General features: G+C 36.1%; 2 protein-coding genes across 3 annotated transcripts in view; both read right to left on the bottom strand.

Moving 5' to 3' along the window:
* LOC111865949 (neutral alpha-glucosidase AB) overlaps positions 1-6,322 on the bottom strand; it is a 32,975-nt gene extending 26,653 nt beyond the window's left edge. Inside the window, exons 1-3 of the mRNA XM_023854394.2 lie at positions 6,220-6,322; positions 3,400-3,504; positions 879-1,115 (exon numbers count right to left, since the gene is read on the bottom strand). Of these exons, the coding sequence (XP_023710162.1) occupies positions 879-1,115; positions 3,400-3,504; positions 6,220-6,233 (356 nt within the window). The 5' untranslated portion in view covers positions 6,234-6,322. The remainder of the gene's footprint in view (positions 1-878; positions 1,116-3,399; positions 3,505-6,219) is intronic.
* Positions 6,323-8,540: 2,218 nt separating this feature from the next.
* The window catches only part of LOC111865939, a 55,734-nt gene continuing 46,098 nt past the window's right edge, over positions 8,541-18,176 (bottom strand). For both annotated transcript variants that reach the window (XM_023854384.2, XM_033752104.1), the window contains exons 10-16: positions 17,091-17,260; positions 15,816-15,997; positions 14,320-14,431; positions 11,400-11,579; positions 11,159-11,257; positions 10,202-10,345; positions 8,541-8,842 (exon numbers count right to left, since the gene is read on the bottom strand). In XM_023854384.2, the coding sequence (XP_023710152.1) occupies positions 8,762-8,842; positions 10,202-10,345; positions 11,159-11,257; positions 11,400-11,579; positions 14,320-14,431; positions 15,816-15,997; positions 17,091-17,260 (968 nt within the window). In that variant the 3' untranslated portion in view covers positions 8,541-8,761. The remainder of the gene's footprint in view (positions 8,843-10,201; positions 10,346-11,158; positions 11,258-11,399; positions 11,580-14,319; positions 14,432-15,815; positions 15,998-17,090; positions 17,261-18,176) is intronic.

The raw sequence follows: 18,176 nt of genomic DNA on the forward strand, positions 1-18,176 counted from the left end.
GAGTTAATTTTACAATTTGTTCAAACCAGAGACTATGTACTATAGAAATAATAGAAAAGTACTCCAAAATTTCACACTTTTCAATTTTTGTTGCCAAAACATGTGGCTGCATTTACATGAAAGCGACGACATGCGACACTGCAATAAAGACTTTACTGTGTGTGCGAGTTTATCACGTGATTTTATAGGTTACAATGAGGCTATATGGCACTTCTTTCACACTGGATGACAAATGGGCCAGAGTTTGATTGCTGTCAGGGTCAAGTAATTTTCCCCTCTCCATGTTATCCAGACTGGTTCTGGAGCCCACCCAGCTTCCTATCCAACAGATACCAGAGGCTCTTTCCAAGGGTGTAAAGCAGCTGAGGCATGAAGCTGACCACTAAACTAAAACTATTGCTGAGGTAAAGAAAATGTGGTTCAATACATCCACTCCCCCACATACCTTCACAGCACAGTGTTTAATTAGTTATGAACAGGGACTATTTTACTTTTTTACAGACACTGTATCACAAATACAAATATTATGTTTTTGGACATTATCCACCATCTTGTCTTTATCTAAAATCCATCTTGTTTATTTTTCAAAACACATTTCGGAGACTGGATTCTGTCTCCGTCTTCTGGTAAAACCTACTCAGCAATTGACAGAGCTACTCCCTATCTCTTGGGCCCAACTGAGTAGGTTTTACCTGAAGATGGAGACAGACTCCAGTCTCCAAAACGTTTTGAAAAATAAACACGGCAGATTTTAGATAAAGACAAGATGATGGATAATGTCCAAAAACATAATATTTGCACTAATGTACCATCATCACAAACCTTTAAGATCTTATTTACTGTATCACAAGTGTTAAGGAAATCTTAACTGCACTTACTTATTCAAAACTGGTTCTCCCTGAAGAGCATACTGAACTTCATAGCGAGGTTTAAGAGGAGCCCACTCATTTATCTTCATCCTAAATGTTTCATCCTGAAGGGCAAAAAGCTGAAAACGAAACCTAGCACCATTTTGAGTATTAATCATTTCAACCTCAATGCTTGATGGTTCAATTTTCAAAGTATTTAGATGAAGTTCATAACTTGATTTTCCAGGCTGCACACCTCGGCATCTCCTAAAAAAAAAATAAAACTATTTCTTAATACAGATGCCTCAGCACCTTGCATGGCTGCGGAAGGATCTGAAGGGGATGAATACTCAACTATACAGAGACTTGAAGTTAGGTTCTAGCTACAAAATTCGTCATAAAAGCAACGATTTTTACACACACATGAAGTTAATAGACTCCTAAAACACACAATAATTTATAGGTTTGCCATAAAAGTGAATTCTGCATACCAAAATAATGCACAATTTTATGTAAACGCAGATCAAGAAATGCACCTTTCAAAGCAATGGAACTCGTCTTTACTGAAACTTCTCACATAACGTCATACTTTCATTGCTCTTCATCTGCACTTGGAATGACACAGCACACCAAAGGCAAGAAAGGAGGGAGGAGGCATAGTACCAAGGCCTCATGGTGGTACACTTCAGTACCAAAGCACCAGTACCACCAGTGCTGTTTGTGATTTAGTTTACAACATCCATATTGGGCAACAGCGATTTCTAAATTTTATTAATAATATCTAATGTCAACAATAAAATAATTTATGATGAACTGTTTAAACAGTGTGGCTCTAATCACTGTTTAAAATGAAAATCACATCAACTCAGGCTGCATGTTTCATGAAAATGAATTTTCGTTCACCACAAGAAATGGAAGTAATATCTCTTTCATGGGCAAGCAAATGGCAACTTCCAAAACAGCATTATGAGCGTCTATTTAAAATGTATACCCTGAGCAATATGGGAAAGCAATGGGTGTACGATTCTGCATCAGAAATCTCAGAAAAGAAAATATGGCGGTAACTCAGAAAGATAGATTTTCCAGGCAAATATTTATATGAACTTTTAATTTTACATTTGGTATGTAGAAGACACCCTCACATCTGTGAAAATCTTCCAAGTTATACCTTGTACATATAATGATTCAAAATGGATAATTGTTATATATGCTGACTGAATTATATAAGGTATTACTTTAATAAGTGTGAAAATAAATGTACTGTGGTTTAAAAAAGGAAGAATGGCTCAGTCAGTATAGTCACTGAAGATTCAGTGTTTGAATCCTTGCAGGATCTAAGACTTTCCTCTGCACCACTGTATCCAGACTGGCTCTTGGGCCCACCTTGCCTTCTACTCTGTCAGTACTTGGAGCTCTACCCGAGGTGGTAAAGAGATTGGGGCATGAAGCTGAGCATTCACCTCCACCTAGCACTGAAGTTAAGAATATGCTGAGCTATACCACCACTCCTTATATCTTCATGGTGTGGTGCTTAATTAAGTAGGGACAACTTTCTGTTTACCTTTAATGTGGTCTGACAAAAATTAATGACAAAGTAAATGAATAGTGAAGAACAATGAGTATAATGTTTTACCAATTTAAGAGTGAATGTTGCATGTTCATATAAAATTTAATGGAAACAGAATTAAGTAATTTTTTTCAGTGCCTAACATTTGCTTCCTAGGAAATCAAAGCCAACTTTCGTACCATTCACATGTTGCAAAGTTGATTTCTGGTAAATATAAGCTCATATAGAAGATTCCATATTTAAGGTCCTTTAATATTCTAGTTACATGAAGCAGAGGTGTGTAGAGTGTGCATTTTAATCTTAAATACCTCTCATACTACTTACATACAACAGAATCATAATTTTAATACAAAATTCCCTTAGGCTCATGATGATAAATCCCTTGAAATTCTTCAAATCCTTCATGGAACATCAAAGTTCTAAAGAAAATAGTTCAGGAACAAAACTACACTGTATGTCCTATTTTGTACTAGTGAATCACACTGTGGTAAGATCCACTTACATTCATACACATTCATGAACGACATTGATTCCACAAGTGCAACCTGTACTTGGGATATGGAAATAATGAACACAGATTCTCCCTCATTTGTCTGCCTAACAGCTACTTTCCCTCTCTGTCTTCACCCACTACCACCAGTCATCAATTATATTTTTTGCCCTATGTCTCTCATTTCATTCTTGGTTTCTTAAAGGCACTAACAGAGGGAAGTTGTGCAATGTGGACAGCAGGGGGAGCATGTGGCCTACTTAAACTTCCACCACTTGTACTAATTCTTTCCATGGCCTGGGTACAGTTACTGTACTAACCTCTACTTTGGGCACTGTTCTTAAGCATATGAAGCAATAATACAAAATGGCTGATTAACTAGTCACCAATGGCATATACAGTCAGGAAGGCTTTCATGTTTCCACATTCTTATGGTAGTACATGAGTTTCTATCTTCTTTTTTGGAGGGCTTAATGTGAATGAATCATACATACCGACAAAAGCTACTTTGTTGACAGGTCTTGAAATTCGATCTATCAACAGCTTCTACATAATAAATTAGGACAATGTCTACAGCCGAGAGGAGGCAAAGTGCGAACCTTGAACAGAAAGAAAAAACAGACTGTGACCAGCTGTACAGTGCCATGCAAAACACTTTTAACAATATCAGTTATCTTTATAGATAATACCTATGGTTTCTGTGGCTAGGATATTTTTTATTTGCTTAGTGGGGGGTGGACTCAACTGGGTCCACTCGGCAAGGCGGCCACTGATTGGCCTATTGTAGCCTGCCCCGGGTGAATATGATGATGGAGAATTTGGTGGAATGAAGATTGGCAGGGGAAACCGAAGTACTTGGAGAAAACCTGCCCCAACGCCACTTTGTCCACCACAAATCCCACTTAGCCAGACCCAAGATTGAACTCGGGCTGCCGCAGTGGGAATCCAGCAACTAACCGCTTGAGCTAAGGTGCTACCCTCAGTCGCTAGGATTTACAACAGCTGTTCTTCCAAGCCACATTCTTACACTAGACACTGATAACATTTTTTATATTAGGCTTCGGGAAGGAGATTTCAAGTACTGAGTACTATTGTCCATATTATACACGAATGTGAACTCAGATATACCATATAATGCCAAAACATATCAGGCAAAGTACAAATAATATAACACCGTGCATGACACTGGCAGTGTTACGGCATATCAGACATATGCAGAATTACTCCAGCTTGCAGAATTTTTGTACAAACATTCCTCTGGTTCCATCCAGATAAAAACAAGACAGAGAAACCATATGACTCTGTCTCCATCATCATTTTATTGCAGCTCTTTTAGGTCCAAATATTCCTCTCAACCTATGTTCTTCCCAGAGGATAAGAGACTAGGCAAAATTAGTTTTGTATATTTCAACCTCTGATTTTTAGATGTGGCATATGGAGAGAAATATTACAGAAATTAACAAAAGTAATCATTACTCGAATGTAATCTCTTCTCATTTAACTCTATCATGAACATAACTTTTATTGTCATTCCAAAATATCTGAACTCTGCTACATGTTCAAGGGATTCAGCAGCTATCTTCATGCACAGGACTTCTGAGATTTTGGACTTTGTCCATTGTCCGGTATTCTATAGAACATGATGTTTTGGAAACCAGATCTGCTCCCATCCTCAGCTGAAACGGTGGGATGCACACCTATACTTTAGGGTTTGTCAGAAAGAGCTAACCTCAATCTTAAAATGCAGTGGGAAAAGAAAGGCAAAAAAGAACGCACAGTTTTTGTCGAAACACCAAACAGGACAGAGGAGTAAGCTACTTTGAAAGGTACTACAGGAATGTCTTGTCTCCGTGGTTCCGCGAGATAAAAATGAACAGCCGTGCCTTCATGTCAATAAACCGTACGAGAGCAGGACACAACAGTCTTAAAGCAAGCCTAAACAGATTTAACACTGTGTCCACAGCCGAATTCGAATGTGGTAATGGGCTGCAAACGGAGGAACATATCTTCTGGAACTGTAAACTGTACGAGGACCAACGGGCAACAATGATGGATATTTTGTCTGGGAACAGCAAAAAAGAATACCCAAAGTCAGTTAGCAAGGCGTCTGTTATTTCATTAACAACATTCCTATATTTATATAAAATAGATATGTAACAAAAGTAAAAGAAGTAATTGTACTGATCATTAACAGTATACTCTCAGATTTAAGTTAAGATCTATATTAAGAATTGAGGGGTTACCGCTATCATAGAATAAGATATTTGTAAGAATGTGCTACAGAAGGTGGGATGGGCATTGCCTAGGCTTTTTTTGTATTTACAATATTTTTCCTACAATAAAAAAAAATCCCCACGGCCGTCAATCTCGTTTTTTTAGACCGGAGCCGCTATTTCCTTGAAATAGCTCTTAAATTATCATCACGAGGCTGAGTGGACCCCGATCCAAACCCACTACTTCTCAGAAAAAATCTGGTAGCGCCGGGAATCGAACCTGGACCTCTGGATCTGTAGGCAGGAAATCTGACCACTAGAGCACAGAAGCGGTCAAGATATGATATGCTGAAAAGTTGTTTGCATCAGTGTTGCAGCAAAACACTACTCGGAATGTTTTTGTTGAGGGAGATATAATATTCCTTGCAGTGTTTGAAGATTCGCTTCAACTTTAGAATTAAGTTTGAAAAACAAAAGTACAGTCTTTTCCGTCTGCAGAGTATACAACTCCTAAGTATATGGCCAGCAAAATTATTGAGACTCGACGTGCACCATGGTTAATGACAGGTGATGTCAGGAAAAAAACAATCTCACCGCCTAAATTTTAGCGTTATTTTCCAGCCGATTATATTCTTGGATACAGCAGCAGTAATGATTTATATTGAACTTTATCAGGGGAATAAGTTTTAATTTAATACCTAGTTAACATTACAGGAAAACTAAGCAGAGTTTATTGCCTCTCCAAAATAACCCAATTTTCACAAGCAACCTTCCAGATATAAAACATGCACATTAAGATAGTGAAAAATATACATGCATACTTTATAACGCATCAATTCTGTGTATCACGAGTAGCAAGTCCACTTCTTAAACGAATGCGTACGAGAAATTATAATTTCGGCATACAAGCGTCAATGAATGTGTTTTTCTAAAGCAGCATTACTGTCTCACAGTGCGGAATTTCAACACACAACATCCAGGGCACTAAACGGGGAATAAAGACAGGAAGAAACACACTTCAAATTTTGTTAAAACTGAGCCCTAATGCTGCTAATTGGTCACAAACTCAGTACCTGTTTATTTTAATTTTAAGTCACTTACCTCAACCACCTCATTTTCGTACCGGCAGCAAGTATACGACAATAATCTGTGACCTTACGAACAAACGTGGTCAGTGATTTTACGTCATTAATTCGTTGCCACTAGTCATAACATTACGCAGCTTAAGAAAAGAAACGAGAACTCCATATTAATCACATAACTACTAGGCCAACAAAATTTATTCTATAATATTCATTATTCTAAATCTAAATTGCATTTATAATCTCCATAAATAATGATTTCTGCTAATTTTTGTTGTAACGACGTATTACACTATTGGTATACCTGACTGTGCCGTTTTCCCCATTCTGTATAGTAACAACGAATCCTCCGGGCTGATATTCCTGTCATCTATGTTCTTGATAGGAACTAATCCGGCGCCGGTGGCTAGGTATACTATTCAGTGCGCTCCTTTATTATAGAACCTTTTAAATGCCAATATTCCTTCTTACAGGGCACGACAGGCCAATACTGCCCAAGGCCTCCAGCTTACGGTTTTCTATAGATTTATAGACTTTCGCTGGCCTTGGAGGAGGACCGTCTCTCCATAGAGTTCAGCACAAATTGGGAAAAGAATGAATAAACCCATGCCTCGAGTGGGATTCAATCCCATGACATGAGCATTTGATGGGCAAGACGGTGCACGCTATGGACCTAGTGGATACCAATCAGCAATTCAGTTGTACAAAGAATAAATCAAATCTCAAATACTGAGGGTGTCTTCTAGTGCAATTGGGCCTGGTCGAATTTTTTCATGCACTCTCTTTCAATGAACCAGCAGCAACACTTTCCATTGATATCAGCATGATGTACATGCAACAAGACTCCCTATAGTGCAGGTATTATACATTCTGGAAGAAGTCTGTTTCATTATTATATACATGACATATGGTGCAGAGGTCATACAAACAACTACTTCAGTAACAAACCACGCACCGGAGATCCATAATTCTTATAGCCTCATTGAACTTCCTTATTGTTGTGCCCTGAACAGACGAAGCAATCCATTGCTAACGTGAGAGAGCATCATCAGGCAGATGATGCTACAAATGCTAAGTTGGTGGCCAAATGGAGATGTTTGGTACTTTGCAACAATGAAAATTTTGATTCTGGACATTCCTATGATTTCAGTTTTGGCAGTGCCTCTGAACTCACATGGCATCAAATCCAAAAGCCAGAAAGAGAATATGGCATCTTACCTTATCATTCACTTTATGCTTGTTTTGTGATGTACATATTTGTGTAAGGGCAGATTTTCTTTGAATCAACCAGTTTCTCCAGTCATTCACGACTGATTATTTTCCCATCACCTATTTCACAGGGGCAAAGTGACCAATGTACTGGTCATTCCATTTGACCAATTCATGCAAGAAATACCTACTTGAAGGACTGTACGAAAAATGCCAATAAATCTCTGGAATTTATATTAATATAGAGCATCATCTTATGCTACAAGCAGTGTTCATTCTACGTTAAGTATGGGAAAAGAAATTGGTGAAAGGAATAGAATGGAAAATCTCTTAAATCCTACCTGGACAGCGAGTGTCCCAACTGATATTGGAAACAAGGACTTCAAAAACACAAATCTCAAATGTTACCACTATACCAACCTGCCTGGTATGCACCAGTGTTGATGAAATGTTGTACATACATACAAGCCCCTGTGCAACTATAGCCCATCACATATGAGGGTGCAAGTGAACAAATGAAAAAATAATAATGAAGCTTTGTGTCATCTTCAATTTTTCACCAACTTCTGAATATAATATTTCAGTAGTGCTGATCTATCCTCAAATATGTCCTGAGGTGACCTCTCTGACTTCTTGAATAACCCTGTTTGCCAATATGTGTGAACGAGGAATACATTCCTCAGTCTAGTACATCTTTCAGCCATGAGAAGGAAATGCAGACTGGCCACCACATTGCATACAACAAAATGGTCCAAGAACTGGTGTTCACTACTGTCCACGGGGTGACAGGATTCAGTTTCACAATAACTGAGGCATGTACCTCCACTTGAACACTATTGGTGCATAACTAGTGGTTTTATTGCTGAAAGTCTGGGCCTTTAGTGAGAGGATCAGCCTGCATGATTTTTCCAACAAAGGTACTTTACTGCTGGCAGTGTAGCAGCTACGTAAGAATATACACCTGATGATGGCCATTTAGGGCCGAAACATGTAGTGTAGAGGAAGGAAAGAAGAAAGAACTACAATCAAATTGTTGCACTTAAGACAGAGTTTGTCTCATATAAAGGTACTTTGTCCACAATTCAGTTTTACTTACTACTTCACTTGAAGCAAGGAAAATTAAAAACAAGATTCTCAACAGTCTGTTAACTTTATTGTCACATTCAAGGCAGCTTGTTTGTAAAATCACTGGATGGCATCATTAATAATAGGAAATTAGAAAAAAAAAAAAGACTTCATTGTATATGACTAGAACATGATAAATATTACAATTCACCCTTTCAAATACAAAAATTGAGATATTTTAACTTAAAATAATATTCATGTAACATCACACATGGAAAGAAGATTTCTCAATGGCAGTAATTACAGCGGGGATGGCACTTCACACCATTCACTCCACACTGACATCCCCCTGTTGTGTCTCCCTTGCCCTGCATACAAACACACATATACACTATTATATTTAAGCATCCTGTTGCACACTATACGATAAATGATATGAACTCATAGTAAAGAATAGCAGCGGCACACACACACGGAGACTACACAAAATAACACCAGTACAGTGCTGGAAACAAGAACTAGCTGCTGCAGCACTACGGACATAGGGCGAGTAACCCTGACAATTTTAAATTTTAAAATTTGGAGAAAAATTTTAAAGGATTTAAAATCAGAACTAAAGATCTTATAAGTGCTAACGTGTGTAACAAAATTAATCTATAAACCTGACAGATATCAACGAAGTAGATGTTGATAATAACAAGGAAAGGAACAGTGTATTTTTAAATGTTAAATTTTAAACTAAGTGCAGTGTAACAGAACGTGAGTGTATACACCTGATGATGGCCATTTGAGGCCGAAACATGTAGTGTAAAGGAGAGCAAGATCAAGGACATATAATATATTGTTTGCACTTGGGACAGAGTTCATATCATTTAACACATATACACATAAGTTAAACAGCCTCCAATAAGGAAGGGCCCAACATATTGTTTCATTGTTAACATCAAACATAAAATCATCAATGGCTGTATCTTGAATAAAATAATTATAATTACCTTTTAATCAACTCATTAGAATCATTAGAAAAGATGATAATTTTATTCTGAAGACATTCATTCACATATCTACTTTTTGGGTCTCAACTGTGATAATCCTGGTTGCTAAAGGTTAATGAGGTTATAATTTAGCCAGGTACCAGAAGACATCAAAAACAGAGAAAAGAGATGACAAGAATAAAAAAAGAGGTTAAAGGAAGGGATAATTAGACTTTCATCCACCAACTAATATAAAAAGGAAACAATCTCAGAACAAGAACAACAAGAACAAGAACAACAACAACAACAACAACAACAACAACAATACTACTACTACTACTACTACTAATAATAATAGTAATAATAATAAAAGTGGGGGAGGGGGAGGAATGAGCAGAAGAATAATGCACATATATTGCAGGAAGTATGAAGATTTGGTAGTAATATTTGTAAAATGACATGAAATGATTATCATGGTAAGCAGTAGCACTGGCCTGGCAAGATTCCTCAACAAATCACTATGACTATAGGTAGGGTTGTTAATATGTGAGAATACTTTCTTTCTAAAGAGATCAGAATGTTTGATAAAGTTGTTCAGTTCCATATATATATATATTTGTATACAATTATATAATTTGCAAGATGAGACACTGTCAAAAGTTCACTTTTACGAACTACATGTTGAAGAAAGATTCCCTGGTGGTCATTTCCCCATACTAAATATAATAAAAAAAATAAAGGTTTTATACTCACCCCAGGACCCCATCTGGGCCCTCGTGTAACCCAGCATATCTCAGTCTTGCACATGGAACAGCGTAGCCAGTCACAACCCCACTTTTTCATTAGGATTACTTGGCATGTAGGGCAGTTCATAGCTTCTCCTCGTTCAACCATTTCCTAAACATGGATCATTCAGACCTTTGCACTGTTCTCCTCCCCTCTCAGCTCTTTTGCAACCAGTACATATAATACAGGTTCTCTATATAGACTCAGCAAGATTGGCAGATTTTAGGATATGACTGGAACAGGTTGTGAGCATATGATAAAGGCTATATTGGTTCAGGATCATGTCCAATAAAGGTTCCCTCATGTCATCACAATGTTGAACATTTGAGTTCTATCAGCAGAGTTAGCTCAGTGATAACAGCAGATCCTGTAAGAGGCTAGATCATTGGCATAATAGAACTATATGCATATCAGTAACTTTTGCGATGGGCATTTGAAATTGCTTTTAAGAAAAACCATTACTGTGTGTTAAGTGCTGAAATTAAATTGTATACTATATTTACTCTTAAAATGTTCACCTATTTATAATGCCTTTTCTGCTTTTTGTGAAGGAAAAATATACATTTTTTTATTGCACAATGTCCTCCCACTGACCTCGTCATGGTGTGCTAACCAGTTTTTACTGTTATTTAGTGTTGGTTACTGATCCTACAAGAATTAATTCAATGTCTGTCCCTGTGACTGGCCTAGAGCAGGCTGTACAAAACATGTCCTTTAAGTTCTTTCCAGAACTTGTATTTCATACATGCTGTACTTTTTCCATTTGGGAATACAATGTAAATTATGATAAACTGTTTTGCTATAATTCTTTTGCATGTATGGCATCATAAAATGGAAAATGTAAATAGTTTTAAATAACAAAAATAAAGGTTACTGATCCAAACTGTCCAAAAAATTGAGTAAAGATACAAACGCATAGCTCACCTCTAACATCTCTTTAGTTCGGCGGGCTTCAGCATTAGTTTCTGATTCCTGCTTCACTTGCTCCTGATACTGTTTGCAGTTCATACCATCATGGACTGCCTGTAAAATTACAGACAAAACACTTAAGTTTCATTGTATTCCTTCACAGGCGCACACACACAAAGAAACTACTACAGGGCCTTGGCTTGAGTCAACATATCACTGTGATATGAAGATACAGAAGACAAATCTAATGACTTACCTGGCAAGTGAGACAATTTGTTCTTCTGCAAACAGGGCATCTAAACTCATTGACATTATCTTCAAAAATGCACCAGCCTCTGCAGTCAGGAGTTTTGCAATGGAATGCATTCCCTATTTTGTTTTCAGCTTGAGCTACAGATTTTGCCAAATGCTGTTCATATACATCTGCAGGAACTAGCTGCAAATATAAAGGATTGTTAACCTCACTAATTATATTTAATGTCCTACACCATCCTCTTGCCACACCTAATGTAGTATCATGATTTATAATTAAGTGTGCCATGCTGTACTTAATGTACTAAATATAAAGTGAAGGGCATTTAAATGAACGTCTCAGATCACCAGGATTCACCAAATATTATATGTATGAAAAAGACTTCAAAGACACATTTCATGGACATGGAACTATATTTCAACATACGAGTACAAAGTGGTAAGAAAACTTGGAGCAGGTAAACTAGACACATATGTCTACTTCTCATACTTATTTATCCATTCACTGTGTCCATAAGTAAAACTACTTGTTAGTCTTAAACAAAAATTTAGGGTGATATGAAGTTTTACTTTAACTGGTAAAATACTGAATACAAGGAATTAAAATGACAGTGAATGCAATAGAAGAGGATACTGAGAAAGAGGTATATGATAATACATGTACAAGGGCTATTTGAAAAGTAATCTCCATTTTAGACAACTAATATAGGAGCTGGAGAGAGCTCACACATGTGCGAGGTAGTGTCACATGACTCACTGTCTTATACATCATCACATAACTATTTGCTCTTGTCTCTAAGGAGTGAGTTATGATGGGTCCTGCAATTGATAATCCCAACTGCTGTCAAATTAACGCTGTTATCAGTTTTCTTCAGGTTAAAAACATAAGTGATATGGAGATCCATCATGAATTATGTGTGGTTTATGGCCAAAATGTAATGAGTGAAAGTACTGTAAGGCGATGGTGTAGACTGTTCAAAGATGGGCAGGTGAATAAATATCCACGATGAAGAGTGAAGTGGTTGGACAGTCATCTGTAGTGAGTGATCTTGTTGAAAGTGTTGGCCAAAAAATTTTTGAAAGATGGGTGCTTCACAATTTCCGAACTTTCACGTGAATTTCCACAAATTTCTCTCACTGTTCTCTATGAGATGATCACAGCTAGGTAAGGTTATCACAAGTTTTGCGCAATATGGGTTCCGAAAATGTTCACAGCTGCACACACAATGCAGAGAATGGTTTTGGCTTTGACTTTTTTATAGTCATACCACAAGCATGGTGACGAATATCTCAATCACATTAGTACCAGTAACAGGTGACGAGACCTAGGTTTCATTTGTGAATGTTGGAACCCTAAGAGCAGACAAAGCAGTGGATGTACACACATTCACCAAACAGGCCAAAAGTTTAAACAAATGTTGCCTGCCAGAAAGCAAAGCAACTGATCACAGTGCTTCAAAAATATAAGTTGATGGAAGGTGTCAAAACGTGGCTCAGCTCACAGGCAAACCAAAACTGACTCCCTGTTATGACAAGTGCTAAATTCCAGTGGTAACTACGTTGAGAAGTAGCTTAAATGTGTACATATTTTTGTATATAATAAATTTTTCTCATTGCCTCATTTATTAACTGATCACTGGAAGTTAATTTCCAAATAGCCCTCATATAAAGAGACAGCATACGTCAAAAGTGTTAGAGATATCAAATATTTCTAAAGGACTCAGAGAATAAAGCATATTTATTATAAATGTGAAAATAGCATGGGCATAGTAGGCAAAAGCTGAAACATGAAATGTCTCCTCCTGTACTGTTCAACATGGGAATGTATGATATAATAAGAACATAAATAAAAACGGCACAATACTTAAAACGTTAGTACCTGAAGATAATATAGTTATTTGAGAACTTACTGACAGTACTTCTGAAACAAAATTTCACAGGGTTTCTTAAAGTGTGTGAAGATTTTTGGAATAAATATCAACCTGAATAAATGAATAGTACGAAAATTACCCATCGGATAGGATATAAAATGTAATAATCATGAAATAATGTGGACAATTTTCACTATTTAGGAAATGTAATAGTGACAAATGGGAAAATACAAGATGATATTACAGAAGTAATAAAGAATGCAGGGAAATTTTACCAGTTAGTTAGGGATATAATTTGAAATTGGGAAATGCCAAAGACGGGGAAAATATATTTAAATACTTACTATATACCCATAGTAAAACATGTAGTAGAAACATGGGCATGAAAGTGTAGAAGCATAGAAGGCAAAACCATAAGGGAGTAAGAAATGAAAACAGTAAAAACAGAGGATTTACAGACAAACAGCTTGGAAGAAAAATGAATAAGTAACAAAATAAGATGGTAAGGGCATTTTTTAAGAAAGAATGAAGATGGTACTGAATATGAAACTAACAGAAAAATGCCCAAGCTGCAGGCCAAGAACAGGATGGGAACAACAGGTTATGAAAGATGTCACATAGGAGGGACCGGTCACTAGTCCCCAACTTTTCCACCTGTGGATCTGCTGGACAAAAATCTATACATACATGAACACTGACTTAGTCTACTAGCTTTGACTCTGAAGATGTAAGCAGTATGTATCTCTTGAAACATTGGAAACACTGCTCACCTCAACAAGAACCAAGAGCAGAATCAACATTAAGTATGTTCACTTAAATAAATAATGGAAAACATGAATATAAATACTTAGATCATTTTAATACTCTCTGTGTCGATACATCAGGGTGAGGAGGAAGGAGAGAACATTACAATATCTTTGTTTGTTCTCTATTATGCTGGGGTACAAGCAGGAAGAAAAAGGGATTGAAACAGGGGACAGAAAAGTCACATTATGTTAGAAACATAGTAACAAACCACAACATATGTCAGAGAGTGATTCCAATTGCACTTACAGCTTTTATTTCCCTTTCCTGAAGTACACTGTTACATGCATAATCAGCATCTCTGTAAGGACATTTCACTTCAGCCTCCTCATTAAACTGCACAGTGCTTGCAAGACAAGCTCTATAAATAAAAAAAAAAGTATTCCTTGGTTTCTCATTATATTATGTAAGTATATGCTGTTATGCCAACGAACACCATGTGTCAATACATTTTTATAAACCGTTTTATGAAAACTGTGCAATGCATTTTAAGTATATTCAATAATGCCAACTGCTTAAAGTAACACTAAGCCATTTAGTATAGGACCCAAAAGTTCTGGAGGCTTATAAATATTTTAAACTATTTGGATTTTTCAGTTAGGCAAATTCTGTAAAAAATTATGTATTAGAATTATGTAACTTGTAATTAACTTCCAGAATTCATAGTGAAAATTAAGAACTAAGGATGTGAAATTCTGTATGATACTAGGTCTTCAACACTCCAGAACTCTATACAAAATGTTATACTTATTGCAATATATCAAATGTCAACAGGACAATCAACAATATGATCAATCATGGTTAAGATCATATAACCCGTTGCAATACGTGTTCTTTCAATTACTTCAGTAGAATAGAGATTTGCTCTATGCATTCAAGCTCACATAAGAATCCAGTGTTCTAACGCGGTATCTTTGTATTATCACTGATACATTCCTTAAAGTCACAACCTCAGTGGCTTGAAGAAGCAGCTCTTCAACAGGCTGTAGGTGTGAAATATGTATTACATTTAATTAATTATATAATATAATTTTACCAAAATCTTATTTTACATTCTTTTAACTGTGCAATACATTCAAATTTCATCACTAATTTTACTAACAGCATAAACTCTTCTATGAAACAGCAGCTTGCATTCAACATTATCAAATGTGACTCCACCTTACATCAGCCATCTGAAAATTTTTCTTATTTGAAATCTTAAAAATATATTTGTTTGGTACTTCATCAAGTCTTTGTCTTTCATTAGTATAAGTAATGCTTAGACTCACTGTTCTCTAAAGCTACTTGTCAACAGAAATTATAACAGGCATTACACCAACACTCTTTAGCTTTATATTTCAAGTTCTCTCTCTGCCACCAAACAGTTCTGGTAAATATCCAAACGGTTATGGCCTTAATTTTTCTTATAATTTGACACTGCTAATGTATAAGCACATGCCAGATTGCACGTGCATGTCACTCATAGACCAATGAAAAGATTTAATAAAACCCTAAACAGGTCAAAAAATGAGGTCTGGTAGGATCTCCTCACAATTTGTGAAACATGAACCCAGAAAATACACTTTTGAAAACATATAAAGTTCTGCTTTGTAATATGAGTATCAATTACTTGTAAAAGATCAATTATAATAAATACAGAAAGGATAATGGTCCTCCCAACATATTATAGGATAAAAGATAAGGAACAATTAGGAAAGTAACAACTATATTCCAGTAACACTGATATAAAGAGGAATTTTTACCTGCAGAACACATGTAGACATTCCCGCAGCACAACTCCTTCACCTGCCTCATACTGAACAATGCAGACTGAACATTCAAAGGGCTCCATATTAGGGACCAAGTCTGTATTGTCTAGATCCACCAGTTGCAAATAATGTTGATGCTGTTTCTCAAGTTCCTGTAATCTCTGTTCTGCAGTAATCTGCAACATGCATGCATATGCAATGTAGAGGAATGTCTATATTTAATCCATATACGTGTTGGACCATAATGAAGCACACTATTATCTATGGCAGAAAGAATGCTTACTAATTAATCCTGCACATACTTCTCCTGACTCAGCAGTGGTTTTATTCATGTTTAAGAAAGCATATCATTATTCACGCTTACAGAGAGTGGCAATGATCACTTTTACCTTTGGCACATATTTCACTATGAAACTGAAGATGCAACTGAGCATTAAGGGCTCTGTAGTGTCTGAACACTTAGTTTTTTTTGACCATCTTGTTCTCAAAACAATTTATAAATATCAAGCGACATTTTCAAAAAATCAAAAAGTAATCTTCAGCTTGAGCTACAGATATTATGATGTGGAAACATCATACTTTTGACTGTAAGATTTTTGGATGTGGCAAAATTTTCTACTCTAACTCCATTATTATTACTAATTTCATGTATAGTCTCATTCTGAACTGTCGGTTTGAAAATGTCTTCCTCACTTATGTTGGCACTGAAATCTCCTGCAGTCATTAATTTTGTGAATTTTTTTTGTTAACACCATTTACAAAATTAAACACCAGAAATATGCAAACACCACAAGTCTTCTGTATGAGTTACTTTATTTTATAACTGAATCTTTCTAGTTTTGCAGTTTTCTTTCAATAGTGAATGGCAAGAAAATGAAATATACAACAACCAAAAAATCACTGGATTCATGAAACTGCTTTCATACAGAATGTCTGCATTTGACCAAACAAGCTTTCCATTATCACACACAAAACAAGATTTAATTAACATTTAAATAATCATTATATGAAGAAATCCACCACAGCCTGGTAAAAGGCAACCACTTGGAGGAAGGCACTTTGGCTTTATACTATACTCATGTGTCAGGCTTTGTATTCATATGCATTGATTAGCAAACAATTCCACTTCTTCTTGAAACAATTAAATAGAAACTTGAGATTTTTTTTCAATATCCATTATGAATTCTACATCCAAAATCATATATGTATTTTTCATATGATAACACATTTTGAGAAAATTAAATTTTTTATGAGAAGAAAGGAACACACCTGTTGCAATTCATTGTCCAGCAGCTGTTCCTGTTTCATACGCTGCAATTCTTGCTCATTGGCACGATACTCCACTGGCACAACATAACGTAAGGGCCTTTCAGTTGTGCAGGCTGCACATCCAGGTCGTGTTGGTGAATTGACGAGGGTGCAGAGAGGGCATTTCCAACCTGCACATATCACCATCAATGTGCAGTACCTAGTATTTATTTACAAACTCCACGAACATTCCTACATTAATCACTTTATCATTCAATATTATGGAGGCTCAGCTACTGCTAGCATTGTTACATAAAGTTTAAATATATACATAATTTATGTAATGAAATGTGATAATGACAGGGGTCATTACACCTAATTCAAATTTGAAAATATGAATATTCACATATCTTTAAATTTCACTTTAACAGACATGCTACAAGAACAGTAACCTCTATCTGAACCATTATTCTGGCTCACATGCTAATCTTCCTCAACAATTCAATTTGCACATGGAATTGCATAATAGCAATTTTGACACATTCCATCTTTTAATTTTATTTTCATGTAAAGCATATAGAGATGGGGATGAATTTTATTATTATGAATAATGAAACTGAAAGGAGTTTGCATTCTGTCAATGCAAGTCAGACATAGTTTGAATTATGAGCCAAGACATTCAGTGAATCCCAGTAATTGTGTAAAACATGAACTTCATGTGTTCCCTTCAATGAAACTGATCATATTTAGGGAGATGGCTGACTACATAAAGGGCAACTGATGTTCATGTAGTGCATAGCTNGAAAGGGACTGAGCGGTTACACTACATAAATTAAGCACAACTGCATTGCTGCAAAATATATATATGACCCTTTGATTCATAACACTCCTTGTCTCCTGCCACAGCCAAAGTAATAATATTTTCTCAAATATTTACCATTTTAACAACAAGAGCAATCGTCTTAAAATCTTGTCCACAGGAAGTCAATACCCTTTTTTTTTTATTTCATAATAGAATATCCACAAACTTTAATTCTGAAATCATGTTTGATGAACACACAAAGACATCATAATATAACAGATGGCCTACCAAAAAAAAAAAAAAAA

This window comes from Cryptotermes secundus, unplaced genomic scaffold, assembly GCF_002891405.2.
Source record: "Cryptotermes secundus unplaced genomic scaffold, Csec_1.0 scaffold1054, whole genome shotgun sequence".
Classification (NCBI taxonomy): domain Eukaryota; kingdom Metazoa; phylum Arthropoda; class Insecta; order Blattodea; family Kalotermitidae; genus Cryptotermes; species Cryptotermes secundus.